Genomic DNA, 19,453 nt, shown 5'->3' with positions numbered 1-19,453 from the left:
CCTCACATCTTAATAGTGGACCAATGTGCCACTGAGTAAAAATTTTTTTACCATGAATTTTGAGTTGATAATGAGTTTCCAATAAATAAACACAAACTTTATTTTTAGTCGTCATTGGTGATCGACTTGGATGCAGAATAACTTTATCTAAACAATAAAACTTTTGTCAACATTTAACTGCTTTATTTTTATCTTAATCAAATAACATGTTTAAATTAGTTATCACATTTTTAGACCTACAACAGTTGTTATCTCAAGTGGTTAATATCAAATAAAAGTTAAATAAAAATAAACATGTAACTTTTTGGTATCATACCTCCATCCAATACAGAAAATATAGTTAATAGTTAACATGTTGCTTTTTCTGTTTACCTGGGATTTGTGTTTTGTGTCACGTAAAAAGTGGCATTTTACAAGTTATGTGACCACAAAATGATCCCTATGAGTGACCCCGGCATCAATCACACATGATCATATGATGATCAAATGGGAATTAAAAATCTATAAATCCACTTGTTGTTGTTTATTTCTAAAGTGGGGCTGCTGATTAGAGCTGTGAAATTTTTTCCTGCATGCATTTAAACATTAAAGATTTCTGTCCTGTTGCCTAATAAATGAAAATTGCTTTAGTTTGTTGGCAGATCAAAGTGAAAATAATTCTTTTGACTGAAGAGGTATTTTTATTCTGTGTTCTAATAGTTACAGTTCCAGCAGTGTAAAAGAGACTTAGCATTAGGCATTAGCATTAGGTTAGAATCAAGTATAGAAACACGTATACATGTTCTGCAGCACTACATTTACAGGGTAACATATAGAGACAGATAACCATTCTGTCATGGTCCTGGGTCATTTGACCCAGCGTTTTGAGTTTTCTGTGTTTTTGTCATTTTGTACTACGTTCACTTTAGAAGCACAAATGAATCTGTCCTGACTCAGACAACCCAGGAAGAGCATTCAACCTCCACAAAGAAAAGACCCTTCCTGGATTTGTTGAACCTAGCTAACCGTCCTGCCAGCTAGCTAGCCTGAGCAAGCTATATGTTACCTTACTTCCATTATATATATATATATATATATATATATATATATATATATATATATATATATATATATATATGTACACACACACATATATGCCATATATATACATATATCTGTGTATACATGTAGATTTTTGTATTTTACTAAACTGGGTATGTATTGGATGTACATGTGGAGCAGCCAGAATGGGATGCCAAGAGTTAGTGAATCATTTTTCTCTCCTTGCTCTGTAAACTGTTTGTTTTCTCAATAAGTTTACATTCCAGTAAGATTTTAGATCTGAGATTATAGCACTCAGTTACTAACTCATAAATATAAACAGCTTGTGTGTTTTCCTTTGCAAAACAAGCCACTGCTGGATGTGAGATGGCTGAAAATTAAGCATTTTGTGTTCCAAAAATGTTTTATGGACTTTCTTCAACGAAAAGCACGTGGACACACGCATTAATCTCAATAAGATGCTTCCTCACAGGATAAAAGTGATTACTAAGAGTAACTTTGAACTGATTTGCAGTGACCATATAAGGCTACAGAAAGCAAAATGGCCTCTAACCGTAGCAGCTTCAAACAGAAAAAACACATATATTTAATGTTCTATTTTAATACCTCTGGTTTTCTGTGTTTGTCTGTTTTATTAAAGGCTAAAAAATAAATAACTGACATTGTTCTTCCTACATGATACATGTGAAAATATCTATGCTGTAGCTTTAAAGGAATACTAAGTCATAATTCCTAAATTTGTTTAGATATTTTCATGTATAGCTGTGCATCAAAGTCATGTGCTGTTTTAATTTACAAGCCCCAGTTCTTACACTTATCTCCTCCTTAGTTTCCTTTGGACACAGGAAAAGGCGCCTCACTTTTAGGACACCAGCAAAGTACGTCAACCTAAGAAAAGCATTCCAAGAGCAAACATGCTTTGTGTCTTGGCCAGTCTGGGTTATTCAGAGGGTTTGTTATCTTGGGTCTCCTTCATGCATTCATTCACACCACCCCTCTGCTCCCACACACAAGACCCAACTTTTTTCAGCCTTCTGATATCACTGGATACACAAGATGTCAAACCCACACAGGATTACGCAGAATTCTGTGACATGTACTGTGAGTATGCATAAGCAGAAGGATATACATAAACATACGCTGGATACAGTATTTGCACATACATCACACACGCAAACAGAAAAACAGACACACTCAAGCATGTACACAAATTTGAATGTCTTGAACTGACGAGGAATGTTGAAATTCAGCCAGAAATCAGACAGCTGTGTCTCCCGGAATCAGAGATTTTAATAGGCTGGCCGTAACAAGGACTTGACCTTTAACCCAGGGTCTTTCAGCGCTGTATTTCCTCACTCTGCCCCTTGTTCTGGCTTAATGATAAAGAGGCATTCCATCTATCCCCTGCTCATTCTTGGATTTCACTTTTGTTTTCATGAAAACGTGACACTGGAAGGCATGTGATATACTTGTGATTATGTAAACTCTTGTAGTTAAGATACCAAGCAAAATGACACCTAAAAAGCCGTATGATTTCAAGTCTAAAACAAGCCATATTAGTTACAGTTTAATAATTTGTTACTGTACAAATTCTGTGGACAAGACCTTCCATAGATCAAGCTCCATACAACCATTTTTCAACCAGACGTGTCAGGTCTTCTACTGCATAAAGAAGTATTGGAGACAAGTTGCGCTCACTGGCGCAGACTGACTCAGACTGATTGCAGTGCGTTGGCAATCTGTCTGCATTTATAAACTAGACAGTGAGCATTTGCAAACTTTCTCTGAGTGATTGTAGTCTGTCTGAGTCAGACTGCAGTTGTTTGGAGACAGGTTACCCAGGAGGTGACCTGTGCAATCAAAAGTGGTCACCCAGAGGTTGAGGATGTTGCACAGCCAGTCTCTGAGCAACCAGTTGGTCACAGCAACTGCTTGCAATTGGTTGTTAAATGCAATGCAATACAATGAAATCACTGGGAAAAACATGGCTTTTATTAGTCATAAGGAGGTTGCTGACTTAGGTTTGCCATTAGTAAACTTAACCCATGACAGTAGGCTTTGTCCAACCACAGATGCTTTGTGACTGTTTGCTGAATTTTTACTTTACTCTATTGTACATATTAAATATTTGCATGTACATATATGTATATACTACTTACAGTATATATAGTGTCAAACAGACTTAGCAAACATTAGCAAAATGATAGAATGGTGGGCATTTTTGGTGTTTGAGTGCTCTCTAATAGTATTTTAAATTTACTGCAACAAATTCTATGGAATGAAACATATTTAATATCTTGTGGTAAATGTAGCTCAGGCGTATGGTTTGCTGTCCATTAGCCACTACATAGGATTGCAGTTTGATCCTATGGCTACTTTCATGTAGGTGCTGCAGTTTATAAAAAAAAAATGCTTGTCCTGACTGTGGATTTGTACTTTCAAGAGATAAGCAGAAGAACATATAAAGCTACCCCGAGCACAGGTGACAGGTTCGTAGCACCTGTTATTAGCTGAGCAGGGAGAAAAGAAGAGATAAATTAAATGCGTGCGTTCAAATTATTATTATTATTATTATTATTATTTTACACAGGCAAGGGAGCAGGTCAACCACATAAACCGGCCTGAAAGCTGATCCCCACAGTCTAAGCATGTCCTCTGTGCTGAGGTCTCTTTCTGCCAGGATCACACACACACACACACACACACACACACACACACACACACACACACACACACACACACAAATACGTCCATGCACAGAGTCACATTCCTCTGCAGGCTCTGCGAGGGGCAGGCGCAGAGTGTGCTGGAAGCTTGGAACTGCTCTTCAGAGTGAGCGTCTCCCTCTCTCTCCCTCCCTCTCTCTCTCTCTCACTCTCTACCCCCAGTCGTTAAGTTTGCGAGCAGAGGAGGAAAGAACGGCAGAGAGACCAGGGGAGGTCTGACGACACTATCCCAGCATACCCAGCACCTACTTTAAATGCACACTCTGATAAACGCAGGCAGGCTCTGATTTACTGGAGGAACACCAAGAAATATAGCCAAGCTGTCACACTCCAAGACATGTGTGCAACTTTCCCTGCCAGGACAAAAGCTTAAGAGGAGGTTTGGAAACATACATGTGTGTCCCGTCCATGGCAAAAAAGTCTGCATGAACTCTGACTGCTGGAGGTCCAACTTAAGGATGGAGGATACATGTTTCAGGCTAACGTTTTCTGATTCAGCCCTTAAGAGAACATCTAGTAAAGCATAGAAGGAGAAACAAGAGACACACGAAATTTAATCACCCTCAACAGCGCTTCCAGGCTGATATGATGCTGTGGTACCACTACAGTCGTCACCTGCTGTCGCTGGCGGCGCTTCTGGTGATTGTGAGCTGCGGAGGAGGTGAGCAACGGAGAGGGACGGACGGCAGCAGCAGTAGCAGTAATGGAGGGAGTACTACTAGTAGCAGCAGCAGCAGTAGTAATTCCAATAACAGACGTTTTCATAAGATCCAGCATGGCCAGTGCACCTACACCTTCATCCTACCTGAGGGAGAGGGAGCTGGAGGAGGCTCCTGCAAGGAAGCGAAGGCCAGTAGCTCGCAGTACAACGCCAACTCTCTCCAGAGGGACGCTCCACCACCTGAGCCAGACTTTCCCAGCCAGAAGATCCAGCAGCTGGAGAACGTTATGGAGAATTACACCCAGTGGCTACAGAAGGTAAGGAGGAACTTTATGTGGAGCATCAGGTGCTAGATCTCTCTTTTCTTTTAAACATGATCTTGGCTTAACGATAAGCTGAAATAAGAACGCAGTGGAATTTTCCTGTTTTAATCAGAACCACGCTGAAAATCTTAGAATTGCATCTGCACGAGTTTTTTCTTTTGAAGTGGCTGCTGTGTGTTATTTGTTGAGATATTTGTGTGTGTGTGCTTGGGTGTGTGGTCTCCCCAGAGCGTCTGTTTGTAGCTTCACTAGATACCTTGTTTTGGTTTGTGGACGAGGCTGTCAGACTAAAACCATGCAGTGTTTGCTGTTTTCATGTAGTCGACAGGTAGTTTGTCAAAGTGCTTGTCAGTAGGAGAGTTCATGTGCCTTGGAAAAGTGCAGCTTTCTTTTACCCATATCCCCCCCAAAGGGTGATGCTGTGTGGCCACTTTCAAAATAAAATTCCAGAGATTACCACACAAAACACTGACAACATCAAAAATGTTAAAATGCACGGCTGTCAACTGGTTGACTTACATCTCATAACTCCTTCAGTTGTTGAGAAAGCAGCCTGGTCTCATAGTGGCATTAATCTTCTTTGCTTCTGAGTTGACAAACAGACTTTTATTAGTTAACAAAATATGTGTTTTTGATAACACACAAAAGAGGACAGACTGGAGTATTTGGTTACATAACTGTGTACATTGACTGCACTGAATTTTCCGTTCTGGATGTCACACAGCTGTCCGGTTTTCACGCACAGACATCTCGTACTGCTGCGTCTCTGTCTAACACATCTCTGTTTTCCTGACGCCTTCCTACTTTTCTCTGTGTTAACCGCAAAATTCCACAGATGCTCATACAGCAAAGGTAGCTATATGTCAGTCACCCTCTGCTCTCCAGTGGGCTGTCTCTTTAATGGCAGGAAGTCAGAGGGAGCCCCAAGAGACTCAAAGAGGAGGAAAAGACAAGGAAGGAGAATACTCTCTTTATTTTTGTTCAAGTGTGAGTTTAGCCTGAAAATCCAGATTCATATAAAATAAGTTTTATGTGAATATTTTTATTGGAATAATTTATTGGTTAAATAACTCCTAAATTAAATCCTTTTAAAAGGAATTTGAAGATCTGTGAGGTGCTATGTTCAAATATGGTTCTTGTGTGATGTTAATAAGACGCGAATTCTGATGCCATATCTGATACTGCTTGGCAGGCACTCTGCTTTTTCAGGCTTTGAGACTTTGTGTCTCCGAAAAGCCCAAGACCGTCTCTCTGAAATTAATACACGATTCAAACAAACAAACTTCCAAATTTGGCATCACAGGATCTCCTGCTCCTGCTCTTTCTACAGTGTTGTTGCTCCCAAATAAGATTAGCACGTCCAATCTGCCATCAACACCTAAAAGCTGATGGCTTATTTTATTTTCCGCAGTTTGTAAGTCAAACACGCGCACAGCTAACAACTGATGGATTTCATGGATCACAGTGTAACGGGGAATTTATCAAGCTGAATTTCGCCGATTAATCTGTTTGTACGCAATGAACATGTCCTTCGAAAGCTCTCAGAGCTACGCTGCGTCTGCTTTTCGTTTTCTCACAGAAAGTAATTTTCACTCCTCGAGTTGGAGGAAATAGTCATTTCTCATCAATTAACCAGGCAGTGGCAGCGGTCTGCTAGAGCGCGATGTTGACTGAGATCGTAATTAAGGGAGGTAGTGTTGGGGGCTACTCCACCCTCCAGCAAATTCAGAATATCTTAGGAAACTACAGAACTTAGAAATGCGTCTCAAACCAACTTGGGTATAGCACAAGAGGGATTTTGTCGCTACTACTGACTTTATCTACATTTAGCATTCTGTGTGTCACAGTTGTTTATGTAGAGTCACCATTAAAGGGAGGAAAAATGAGAAAAGACTTTTAGTAGTCAAACGTCTGAAAACTTGTGTATGTGTTTCTGTCTGTGTCTTAAGTGCAGAGAAAGGCCATGGTTTATAATAATACCAGCTCTATCTTTGCTCAGTGAACCTCATCCGTCTATGACAGTACAAGGGACCCTGTGAAAACACAACGGCAGCATTCGTGCACTGAAGGTTTGACTAATGGGACCTCTAGAATAACTTTCTCCTCAGATGTAAGGAAGGGAGCACCACTACCGCCATTGTGCTTCTCTCCTGACACCTAGGAGTTTATCGTGCAGGACCAAAGACAATCTTATCATGAATTTTCTGATGTATCTTCTAAATACTGTAAATTTAAATACAAAAGCAGAAAAAACAAGTAGGTATATGAGAAATAAAGAGGAATTACCTCTTGGTCATTTCATAAGGGAAGTTCAAACACACAGTGGTAATTCACGCTAATTGCACTACATGGGGGGGAGAACATCAGGATGCAGTTAACATTTTTCATTGGACAGAAGATTAAGCGTCTCAGTCGGTCTATCTATCTTAATCACGCCGGTCTTTTTACTGCTTGTCTAAAAGAAAGCTCGCCCTGATGTTGCTCCAACCAGCCCTGATGAAAGAGACGGACAGAGAAGATTATTATAGATAGCAACCCTGTGCCTGTGCTTTCAGTCCAGTGTGGGGGGTAGACAGTTAAGAGTGATGTAGCAAACAGCTGTTGGGGAAGTGTTTTAAGCCTGAGATCTTACCTTTGTCAACCCAGGGTAAAGTATATGGACCCTGATAACATTCCTAACCAGTCAAAGGTGGCTCGTGTTTGCTCAAGGATTACTTCTTTTTCCTGTCTGCAAGGTGAAGAGCCATGGATAAGCTTTCTTACCAGAATTTCACAGAATTATATGTCATAAAAGGAACACACGGGCAGAAAAACCCCACAAAAAACAAGAAATGGAGAGAAAATAAAAGACAACAGGTAGGTGACTGAGTTTGGTATCCAAATGTGTTTTTATTTTTGACACATTTATCTATAATACTTTTATTTTCTGTTCTTACCAAATATATTGTCCACAGTGATATTAATTATTCACTGATTTGTACTTTAATGGGGTTTATATTGAGCAATAGCTGAAAATGTAAAAAAAAAAAAAATAGAGAAGAAACACCCTTCAGTGATGTTACAAGTGTTGATGTTGCATAGTCTGTCCACCTGAGGGCGCTCTGCAACTTGTTGGCAACAGGTGTTTGCCAACAAGGAAGAACCAAACATAAGTATAGACCAGTATTAAAAATCCTTTATCAGACAGGCTGTAAAACTGGGACAGTACATCAGACATTTCACAGGATTCAATTCCCACAATGCACCTGCTGCAGCAACTCACCTATCTGTTACAAACCAGCCAATCTTAGTACAAAACAGAGTGATACAGAATACTGAAGCTAACAAAATGCTAAAATACATACTCAATATGCAGCAGGAAGTTTTTTCGAATTTTCTCCATATCTCATAAACAGGTGTTGTTGCTATTTAGAGTTAGTTCCTTGCTAGAATGCAATACGGTTACAGCTTAGAAGAGATTTTGTTATCTTATGCTGGCAAGTCAGCTTTATTTATTTATTTCAAACATATGTCACCTTTGGTAGACGTCAAAGTGCATAAAAAAATCGTCCATTTTCAATCCAAATCCAGTGTATGCCTGTAAAATTCCACAATGAAACTTTGAATATATATAAATCTCAACCACAGTGTCTCACAAACATCAAACATAATCATTTAGCATCAAACAGTAGCAAGCTAACGTTTCCATTTCTGAAGCTTTTATAACATAAACTGTCTGGTCAATGCAGCAAACCTTATTTTTGAAATAACTAAGTATGAGTTGATCTTCTTGAGATTTAAAATATCTCATGCTTATAACTTTGTGCAATTTAGGGCACAAAAAGGATTCCCAGTGTCATCTCGCCATAAGGTCTCCTAACCAGTAACCAGGAGCCAGATTTAAATATGCACTTATTGCATAGAATGAGTTTTGTTGGTGGTGGAAACGTTTTTAAAAGCTACATTTTATCAGCATCTACTTTTGAATTGTGTTTGGAGTTTTTTCCCCCCTTTTTTGGTTGTTTGATAGAGTGTGGATGCAGGCAAGTTTTCATAACTGATCTACAAACTGAAATGACCAAAAATGTTGACTGAGCTAATAAGATTTTGATGTTCGACAATTTCCAATATTTAGTGTTGCGACATACTTAGATCAATACCAAAACTCAGCTTTATTGACAAGTAAAAAGATGAAACTGGTGTTTTTTAGTGCACTTTAACAACAGATGGTGTTCTTTGGTGCACTGAAGTGTAACAAGATCTTCTCATTTCCCCCTCTTGTGGAAACTGCAGAAAGTTTCTGGAGAAGCCTTTGCCAAACTAAGCTGTTGAACATGGAGGGGAAATGACCATCCTGGGTGTCTTATCCCTGTGAAATTCCCATCTTTCTGCCTCTTGACGAACTTGACTGCGTTGCATAAACAGTGCTTTAGAGGATATACCAACATGTGGGCAGCAGCTCGTTTCCCTTCCATATTGGGAGTTCATTTGAGAAAGAGTGAATATGTTTCTCTACTTAATGCTGTCAGAAGGCCACACAGTGTGCCTGGGGATCCAAGGGGAAACCTATCTATTTTAGTAGTGACTTCCTCTATAAGAGTTTATTTTCACTTGTAATGTTGTCCAAAGCTAACAATCGGATGATACATAAAGACGGGCAAATGCTCCAAGGAATAAAAAATCTTGTCCTTCTGGACCTCTAAACTTGCAAAAAGGAAACCATAGAAATTACAGAAGGGCGCTCCAATAACAGCTTCCAGAAGGGTTTTCTTGGTTGCACTTGTGCTTTGACTGTAAGTGAAAAGGAAAGAGAACTTTCTGCTTCTGCGTGTCGTGGGAGCAGGGAAAAACATTACAACAATGCCGCAGTATTTCCACACGGACATGAAAATGGGGTTCAACACTGTTAATGTTTCTGATTTTCAGGGAAAGGGGGCATTTAGCGGTTTTGTCATGCTCAATAAGCCGTACCGCTTTGTTTTCAGACTCACCCGTTTTTTCCAGAGGTCGTATTTCAATTAACCGGTGGCTGCGAACATGATGGCAGCTTTGATACTGGCCAGGCAGGTATTGTACACCTATGTCTCTTTAAAGTCACATGAATGAAGCAGTACATTTCTAGGTAATGTGACAGTCCATTTTGAATTTGTCTAGTTTCCTTTAGTGCAGCGATACAAAGTTACCATTTGGTTTCTTTTTCCATCATTCATTTTAGTGAATTACTCTCAGGTGGGTACTTTATTGAGGATTTATTTTTGCTTTAATTACAAGGTTATACATTTGGCTAAATGCTTGCAGGATTTATGACATCCCTACTGAAAACACTGTAGCTATAGCTTGTAGCTTGGCACCCACTCGTGCATCTGTAAAATAAATTGAGAGTTTCCTCTTATAGGCTCATGTTTCCGTGCGCTCTCACTCTTCTAATGGTGCTAATTTTTCTTCATTTGGTCGTTAGAGGTATTACGAATGTAGGTACTCTTGTGATTTGGCCACTTGGACACAGTGAAAAAAGTCACGCACATATGCTATACCGTATTATTACTTTTAATCATCACTGAAAAAAATTTGGAGGTAGTCTGAAGTCTAGCCCCAGGCCATCTGATTGATGAGAGGTTGTATTCAGATTCCTTTTAGCTCTAATCTGGTCACCACCAACTTCAGAGGGACATATCTGACTTTTCAGCTGCTAAACGCTCCATTATGTTCACCTTTGCTAACTTTGCAAGTCTGCTTTTTAGTTGACATTAAGAACAAAGCAGTTTAACTAGAGCTTTTTTTTTTTTTTACTTAAACAGCAGTTTGCCAGGACCAGAAGAGTCATAAGAGAAACAAACCAAACAATGAAGTCAGAAGCAATTCCAGCACTGAGACTTTGAAATAGTCTCCAACTCCAGCTTTGTTTAGCTGACTCTGTGGACGCCTTTAAGAAACGGTTAAAAACATTTTAGTCAAGGAGGCATTTTGTTGAGATTCTTATGGATAGTACCTGTTTTTAGTTGGCTGTTTTCCTTAATTCCTATATTTTATTTTTTGGATTGCTTTGTGAAGATATATCTGTGAAAAGCACTTTAGAAATAAACTTTACTTCCTTACTTATTTATATCTCAATACTTGTAAAAGCTCTGGGAAATTATTTAGAGTTAATAACACCAAGCCTTTATCTAAACAAAGAGGGAGAACGCCATTATATATAATACAGCAATGAAAAAGCTTTACCCTGTGATTGCTTTATTTACCATACTAATGCACTCTGCTTGCTTACTTGCCGGATAACAAATTCTGGTTTTGGAAAAGGGCTTTGACACATATGTGGTCATCCGTCCATCCACCCGTTCAACTTAGGGTGAAAGGTGCTGGAGCCTATCCCAGCTGTCATGGGGCAAGATATGGGGTACAACCTGGAAAGGTTGACAGACCATCACAGAGCCATTGTTTATACAGCAATACAGATTATAGCAGCTTTAAGGTAAGTGTATGTGTATAGGTTTTATTCTAGTGTGGTATTTAAATATTTTCTTATAAAATTGCTGAAATAAGAGGTTTTTTGTTTTTTTGCCTCCCCAACAGAACAACCATACATAATATTATTCTGGGCAGACAAGTGAAAGCCATTAGTACTAGAGTGGAAGTTGTTGTCAGAAGAGTTGCCAAAAGCAAAAAGGTTCTTGTCTGCATCTTTGCCACTGCTAAGGTTGAGTGATTATGAGCCAAATATGAGATAATAACAACTTAGATAGAGTGGAACATTAGACATTATGGTCGATGTAAGTGCACAGTTAGTAATGTAATGTGCTGTTATTTTAGCCTGCAGCAAATCACGAGTGTTTTTAAACTTACTTCGGTCGCAGAGCTGCCTGTTATCTTTTTTGTATTTTTGTTTTATAATGACTCTTGATAAACAGAGCAGATGATAATATTACTCACCCATATCTGCTATTTGTTTTCCTCCAGACTTCGGTTCATGCAGGTCGTACGCTGTAAATCAAAGTTTGATTAAGGTCAAAGGAACTGATATGGCATTAAAAACAAAGCTCTGTTTGGATATTTGATATTTGAGCTGTTTGCAGAGAATACCCCAAGACGTCTAACTCGGTTTGAATTTGCAGTAATCTGTCAGATGTTCTCTTTTTTTTTCCCAACTGGTTTGTTTCCAGGAAAAGATAACTGATAAAATATCAATTTCTTGTATTGCTGATTCTGGCAATGTGCCGCAGAATGAAAAATGAGGATACGCTGTGAATTTGAATGCTCTCGCTACATGCTTCAGTTTGTGTTCATCCAATTTGGAAGTTCACTCTAAGTTGTGTTGTTTGATCTTCGTTTATGATAATTTTCAATCCCGTAGATATTTCTGTGAAGTGGAGGAAAAATTCCTGAAGCCGCCTTAGATGCTGCCTTTGAGGCCGGCTCTCCCTCCAGTGTCTCTTTGACTCTCCCTGACAGATGTTGCATTCTGAGTGGATGTCTTTGTTTGTTAGCGCTGGGGAGCCTTCCAGAGGTTCCAGAGGGCAGCGCCGTTTCACCCTGCATGGAGTCAGCCTTGCAGATTATGTGTTTCTCGGATTCTAAAGCGAAGAAACACAAGAATCAAGGTCAGATGCTCCAAAATGAGGAGAAAAGGCCGTAGAGTGAGGCCAAGTTGTAGAAAACTGTTGACAGGAAGCGCATAACGGTGAAAAGAAGACAGAAGAAGATTGGGACAGACTCGGGATAGTAGGAAAGAAAACATAAACAGCTTCATTCCCTCGCACTGTGGCCTACATAGATCTTCAAATGAGTAATGGTTGTCTCCATTGTTTTTGTTGCATTCTTATGGTGGTAGGATGTGAGCCACTTGTTCTTAAGCCCTTCGTGTCACATCTGAGCATTACTTCACGTATTTATTTAATCGTTTATTTTCTTGTGGTGCGAGTGAGGGAAGCGAGCTGGTCTGTGAGTATTGTGCAACGTATTGAATTACATCTTCAGACCCACACATCTTGATGGAATTCAGTCTGGAGCAATTCAGAAGGGCAGGCTGTTTATAACCTGCCTCTGTTTTCTTTGGGCGCTTTGGGCACATGAAGTGAGTCGGGTCTCGGTTTATCGCGTTAAGTGCTGTGATTGGTGTGACACTTCGTTCAGCCTGCTAGTGGCAATACGCACACGCACGAAAAGATATAGACGCACATGCAGACACATTTGCACCCACAAATCTTAATATTTGCTTTGAAAGCAAAGACACTCGTAACCCTGTACAGAGTTGTGTTTGCGTTAGTAGGGACCTGAGCCAGACTTCTCATATTTCACAGAATACCACAGCTGGAGCTGGCACACTCACTGCAGACGTGTAGAGGAAAGTCAGTAAAGTGGGTTACCCTGTGACATTTCTTATGTCCCCTGCTGTTAAACAATAACACCCTCAAAACATCGTACAGTGCAACTCAAGAGTCCTCATAAAATCATTGACTCCGTCGACTGTTTCAATATGTTTCTTTTCTTTGGTCATTTTAGCTGTTTGTACTTTCGGTCACACTGCTATCAGAGCTGTCGATTAGCTGATAAGGAACACCTGCTGCACGACAGAATTTGGTGATGAATTGCACCAAGTATGCAATTCACACGCCTAAAACGCATAATTCGTTTGTTTTTAAAACACAAAATAAGTACACACAATCAAAGTATTCAATCAAGTACGGTAACGAGAGGCTCTAACGAATAATCTTTTAGGCAAGCAAGCTGTGGATTGGATTTTTTCTTTCTAGTAAAGGCTCTAAAAAGTTCAACATTACATATAAGCAGATACTGATTTCGATTTTCATTAGAACTTGCTTTGTTGCATTACACCAAACTATAGCTAATCACACTCCCACCAAAAAAACCCACCCAAATTGACATGGAAATAGCTCTTTTATATAATTCATAAATTCACTTTAAATGATAAATGTTGTAAAAATCAGTCTATACTTAATTTATCTAGTCCTACATTTTTTTTTCTCTGTGCTCACAATGCAAAACCCATACAAACACGTTGATATATATACTCACTGGCCACTTCTTCAGTTACACCTTTGCGAGTTGGACCCTTTTTTGTCTGCAGATTTGTGGACTGCTGCTGCAGATCTCATTTTCCACAACAGCCCAAAGATCTGGTTGCCATGGAAGCTATTTGAGAGCTGTGAACTCATTGTTATGTTCCAGAAAGCAGTTTGTGACATGGAGATTTATACTGGTGGATGGAGCCATCAGAAGATGAGAAAGCTGTGGTCATAAAGGGATGGAAAAGGTCAGCAACAGTACTCAGATAGGCTGTGGCATTTAAAAGATGCTCAGCTGGTACTAAGAACCTCAAAGTGTATCCCCCACAACATTACACAACCAGCAGCACGCCTGTATCACTGATATAATACAGGATGAATCCATGCTTTCATGTTGTTTACACCAAATTCTGACCTTTATAGAAATCTGGACCTTCATTTAGGACTGTTTATTATTGCTACATTGTTATTCGAGTGCGTGTTACAGGGAAAAACCTTGTAAAAACACTGCTGTATTTGGTGTCAGCCTGAAGCATCAAGCTGTTTTTGGTTTAGGCAAACAGTTGGCTGTAATGATTAGTACAGGTGGATTTTAGCAGTCAGTGTTGTGATTACTGGTAGAGAAAGCACTTTGCACACATTTAGGGATGGAAAAAATGTTGCGTAACATTTTTTTTCATGTATTTCCCCTCTGCAGTAACAGTGCAGTGACAGACTACCTCTAAATTGCGCTGCTGCACGGTGACCTAACAGGAACTAACTTAGAAATCTGTTGTTGATTGAAAAGATGGATGTGCTTGTTGGTCTGAGTTTACAACGAAAATACAAATGGTTACAAATAGTTCCAGAAGTTTATTTAAGTTGACATGTTTGCTGTGGTTCTGAGGTGGAAAGGTTAATCCTCCAGAGGCCTGGACATGGACGTTAGTAAATCTGCACGCGTGAGTGTGTCACGTTCGTGTCCGTTTCTGCATGCGGGTTTGTGCACGACACTGTTTTATCTGCACAAGCCTGCTTTTTTGCCTGTGTTTGGATGAGATGACCTTGAGCTTAACCGATAGTCTGAGAAGGATCACAAGAGATGTTACTTCTCTGGGCATGTGCAATCACAAGGTGCAGAAACTGGCACAGAAGCTGACACATGCTGTCAAACAGCACTCACATTATCCCTGTAAATGTATACACGTCAGTGATACATGATGTCTAGGATGTCTCGTCTAAGGGAAGGATGAAGATATAACTAACAGTTACAGATTGCAAAAAAGAATGGGTGATGTCACTGTTTTCCTAAAATCTACCTTGTATGGAGTAATTATCATTGTGTTTGCCATGATACAACTAAGATTCGTGGCTTTCTCATGGTTTTCAGTCCTACAACAGCACCAGACGGAGTTCGGTTCCAAGATTAGATGTTCAAATTTCAGTTTTTCTGATCGTTGTGGTACTTGTCATGTTGGCTTAACAGTTAAGGTTTAAAGTTCATTCACGTCCTCAGAGATGGCAGCTTTCAAAAAGAAAACAAAGCCTCTTCTCTTTTTTTTTTCCACAGTGTTATTGCTTTACAGTCCATTTAGTACCTGGAACCTTTAAGCCCTCAAACTAATCACAAAAAATGGATAAGATGTTTTGTTGTTTGAGCATGACCATTTATGTTTAGTTGCACTGGTTGAAATCATTTGATCCATCCTTTGCTTTTGCTTTTGTTTATAGACATGTCTTGAGTGCCGCTGCCTATGAAATTCAAAAACAAACAGAAACTGAACACAGAAACCCAGGGATTAGACAGGTAATGCACACAGTGTGCGCTTCTCTAAATGATCCTTTTCTTTACTTCTGTTTTCTTTAGCAACCTTGCACAACAGAAAAAGATGTGATGTAATTCCAATGACATGCTATATCAAGAACTTTTCAATGTGTGTACAAATGTACTCGTACTGCAGTTTTTCTATGAAAAACATCAAACACGTGAGCAGCTAATGATCAAGATGCACAAACATGCAACATGTCAACCGAAGCCAAAGATCAAACTGCTCATTAGCTGCACATCGTCGATAAGAGCAGCGTCCACTTCCTTTTAAACATATGTGGTAAACTTCGGGTCAAAGCTGTTTCATGTGTGCATGTTAGCTGGTCTACTTCGGCCTCACTTACTTAGAAGTGCCTCGTGCAGCCACTGACAGTGCGCGTTAGCAACAGTGGAAGCGTGCAAAATGACTGAACAGTAACATAATCTGGACCTGGTGCGATAGTGTCTCTGTGTCTTTGGTATTAAAATCAAAGCGAAGCAAAGATTGTAAGAAAGACACGGAAATGCAAGCACGTGTAGATGTGCAGATATGGGATGGAGGGAGGCAGAGAGAGAAAGTGAAGGAGGCCGTGCTCAGCTCACACTGTGGTGATTAACTATAGGAACGGTTTATAAACTCCGGAGTCTATGCTTAATGGGATGTTAGGATGAAAGATAAACACGAATGTGACATTGAAGGAAACAACCCTTGTCATTAAAGGCTCATTCGTTTTGATTTAAAAAGACGCCCAGCTTGGTAGGTAGTGGGGCTGGCACACAAACTACTGGAACCATTTTTCCCTGAGGTTTTGCCTGACTAGGAGGTTTAACATACAACGCTGTATGTAGTAAGGTTTCTGTCATGGCTGAAATTAAAACAAAACATGCCCCCTTTCATATATTTCTACAACTGTCTGGCAGAGGAATCTCCTGCTGGGATGTTTTGAGGGTATACTGGAATGCTATCTCAAATATTTGGACGTAATAGACTCCTCCATGGGATGGTGGGTTTGCGATCCCTGTGTGCTTAAGTAAAGGGGCAGACTGACATGGCCAGCAGCATAGACACACAAAAAAAGACTTTTAAAAAAGGGTGCATTCCTGTCCAGATGTGTCCCTGAGGAAAGCTTCTCATGTTGGATGACTAAGCGAGCCACAATATCTCAGGACTGTCCCTCTGCTGGTGCTCCCAGTTTAAGACATCTGGATGAATGGTAGCAGGTCCAGCTTTGTTTGCTTATTTGTTTTTCATTATGCATTCCCATGTCTTGGATGACTGCAAGAACTTCCTCTCCCATAAGGCTAGATAAGCAAAATTAATTGGAGTAATTTTTGGACCATTTTGACATTAGATAGCACCAATGTAACTGGAGTATTTATGAAAATATACATTCATATGCACACTTTCCTTCACTGTATTTGTTTACATTTGTCATTGAAAGAAACGATGCTTTGTCTCTAATAGCGACTGTTACATCTGCTTGACTTAGGAATCATACATTAAATGTTGTCTTGAACCACCCCTCATTTCTTTAGGTACAGTGATTTATTGAATCATGTCCATCATGCAGTAAATAAAGGCTCTTAGGCATAAAAGAATTCCCATGTTAGAACTGTCTTACGCATGTAATTTCTTTAAGTACTCTGCAGGAGTAGCTCCCCAGTTGTCTATGAAGGTGATCCCATACTGCTTCAATCATGGTGAGGTTTGGGCTCTGAGAAAGTCAGTACATGACTGATGGTGTTCTTTTGTCTTTCTTCTTGTCTTTTTTCTCTACTCTGGGATGCTTTTACTGAATTGGCATCAGATGCTTTCCAGATGGAATTGCATCATGGATCAAAATCTGCTGATACTTGTCTGTGTGCATAATTCCATTCTCTTTGACAATATCCTCACACCACTGGCTGAAATGCAGCTCTAAACCATTTCAGACCCATTCTACAGAAGGCTGTAGATACTCACTGTTGTACCTCTCTCCTGATTTTCGCAAGACTGGTTGCCATTGATTTTCAGTGGGGACTGGTTTTTGTGTAATTTCAGTTTTTACTTAATTTGGCATACCTCAGCATTTTCTTCCTGTTTCCCTTCCTTAAGAATGGCTTCTTGATAGCCACCCTTCCACTGATGCCATTTCTGATCAGGCTTCAAACAATAAATGGATCAACTGATCTGAACTTGTCAAGTGTCCTCAACTTTTTTAAGGACACACTACACACCATGCTCAGATACGCCAAGTTTTTGGCTAATAGCCTTGTTGGTGCAAAAATACTATTATATTGCTGTCAAGCAGTGCTATCTTGGCATTGTTCATAGATTCAGCTAAAGAAATGAGAAGAAAATGTGTTTTTGCGACAGACTGCCAGTAACAAAGGACCTAAAGATACAATTTATACAAATTTATAATAATAACAATAATAAAAGCTTGTTCCTACCGTAGATTTTATGAGATGGGCTTGTTCTCTCGGTTTTATAGTAGTTGTAGCCTGTAGATATTATGATATTTTTATGTTTCTTGTCTAACACTTTGCAGTGATTTGAGTTATGTGTAGTTTCACTGGAATTTAGTCCTAAAGAAGCACCGAGCAGAGCAACTCTGAAAATTCATTTCCAGAATAAATTTCCCTCATGAAAACAAGCAGTGTCTGTATAACCGTATCAAAATCAGTAAATGAAAACCAAACATTGCTCTTGGATGTTCTTACACAAGTGCCACAAAACTCAAGTTCAAGGCTTTAAAATGTCCGTCTCTCTATTTTATGTCAAAAGGCCGTGTTTGTCCTTCTGTGCTTTTCATAACACAATGCCAACATTGCAATTTTTATATCTCAATCTGTCATTCTGACAAATAAAAGACTTTCTTTGTTGTATATTCTAGTAGTTTATCACTGAATGTATGTGTTATAGACATAACACTGTCAGACTTTGATTTAAAAGGTCCTTCCAAGTTTGACCATTCACGTAAGAGAAAGCATAACATAGATTACACAAAATTTATGTCTCAAAGAAACTGACAAAAAAAAAACCAGACTAAAAGCAACAAGAGCAACACAAGCAGGTTTTCTTCTTTCTTGGGTTTTAATGTTTTTGCAAATTTAACATAATCAAAAGAAGTATTAAATCTAAATTTGACTCGGGTTTGTGTTTTCGAAATCGTGATTAAGAGCATCAGAATTTTACCCTGATGCTTAAAGGGGTAAAATGAGGCTTGAAAATCAAGCCTCATTTCAATTGAAGCATTTAAATTATCTACACAGAGATCTCATCAGTTGTTTGGGAAAAAAATCCCCACATCAAAAGGTATTATGTATATTCCCCCTTCTGTGTTTGTGATTTATTTGAATTGTTAACACTGAGTAATGATATGCAAAGTCGTATAGTTTAAGAATATCTGACAAAATGGAAAATATGAACTTCAATTTGGCTTAAAACTTTTGCACTCTGGTTAGAAGTTCTGATTTGTTTTTCCTAAGAAATATCACCCAGCCTTGAATATACCAGCCAGAAAATCTCACTTTCTTTTATTGGCTGCCCTGTTGACAAACCATCATGACAGTAAACCTTTGAAGGTTGAAAAATGGTGTGCGTCTGAACCTGCCAAGCAATTTTGGGTACTTCAAACTATGCACTATAATTGACCTAATCATTTATAAAGAGCTTGGTTTACTTAAAGTTGTGTACACATGTTTCATTATGTCCTTGGAAATACAAAACCACAACAAGATTAGCATCAATACTGTCTTGACAGGTTGACAAACGGGAAGAAAAGAAGCAAGAAAGATATAAAGGAGGAAGAAAAGGCAGTGTTGGATCAAGCAGGTGCTGGCAGGCACTTGGTTGTTTTTCAGATGGCCAAATTCACACAGATCAAGAGAGCTGAGAGAGGGTTTGGACAACCCAATTCATTGCGCACTCCTAT

At 39.3% G+C, this 19,453-nt stretch overlaps 1 protein-coding gene across 1 annotated transcript in view; it reads left to right on the top strand.

Moving 5' to 3' along the window:
• Positions 1–3,856: 3,856 nt before the first annotated feature.
• angpt1 (angiopoietin 1) overlaps positions 3,857–19,453 on the top strand; it is a 56,221-nt gene continuing 40,624 nt past the window's right edge. Inside the window, exon 1 of the mRNA XM_084918937.1 lies at positions 3,857–4,745. Coding sequence (XP_084775063.1) covers positions 4,353–4,745 — 393 coding nt within the window. The 5' untranslated portion in view covers positions 3,857–4,352. The remainder of the gene's footprint in view (positions 4,746–19,453) is intronic.

This window comes from Perissodus microlepis, chromosome 22, assembly GCF_051167445.1.
Source record: "Perissodus microlepis isolate ML-2025 ecotype Zambia chromosome 22, ASM5116744v1, whole genome shotgun sequence".
Lineage (NCBI taxonomy): Eukaryota > Metazoa > Chordata > Actinopteri > Cichliformes > Cichlidae > Perissodus > Perissodus microlepis.
This window is presented reverse-complemented; position numbering and strand designations above follow the sequence as displayed.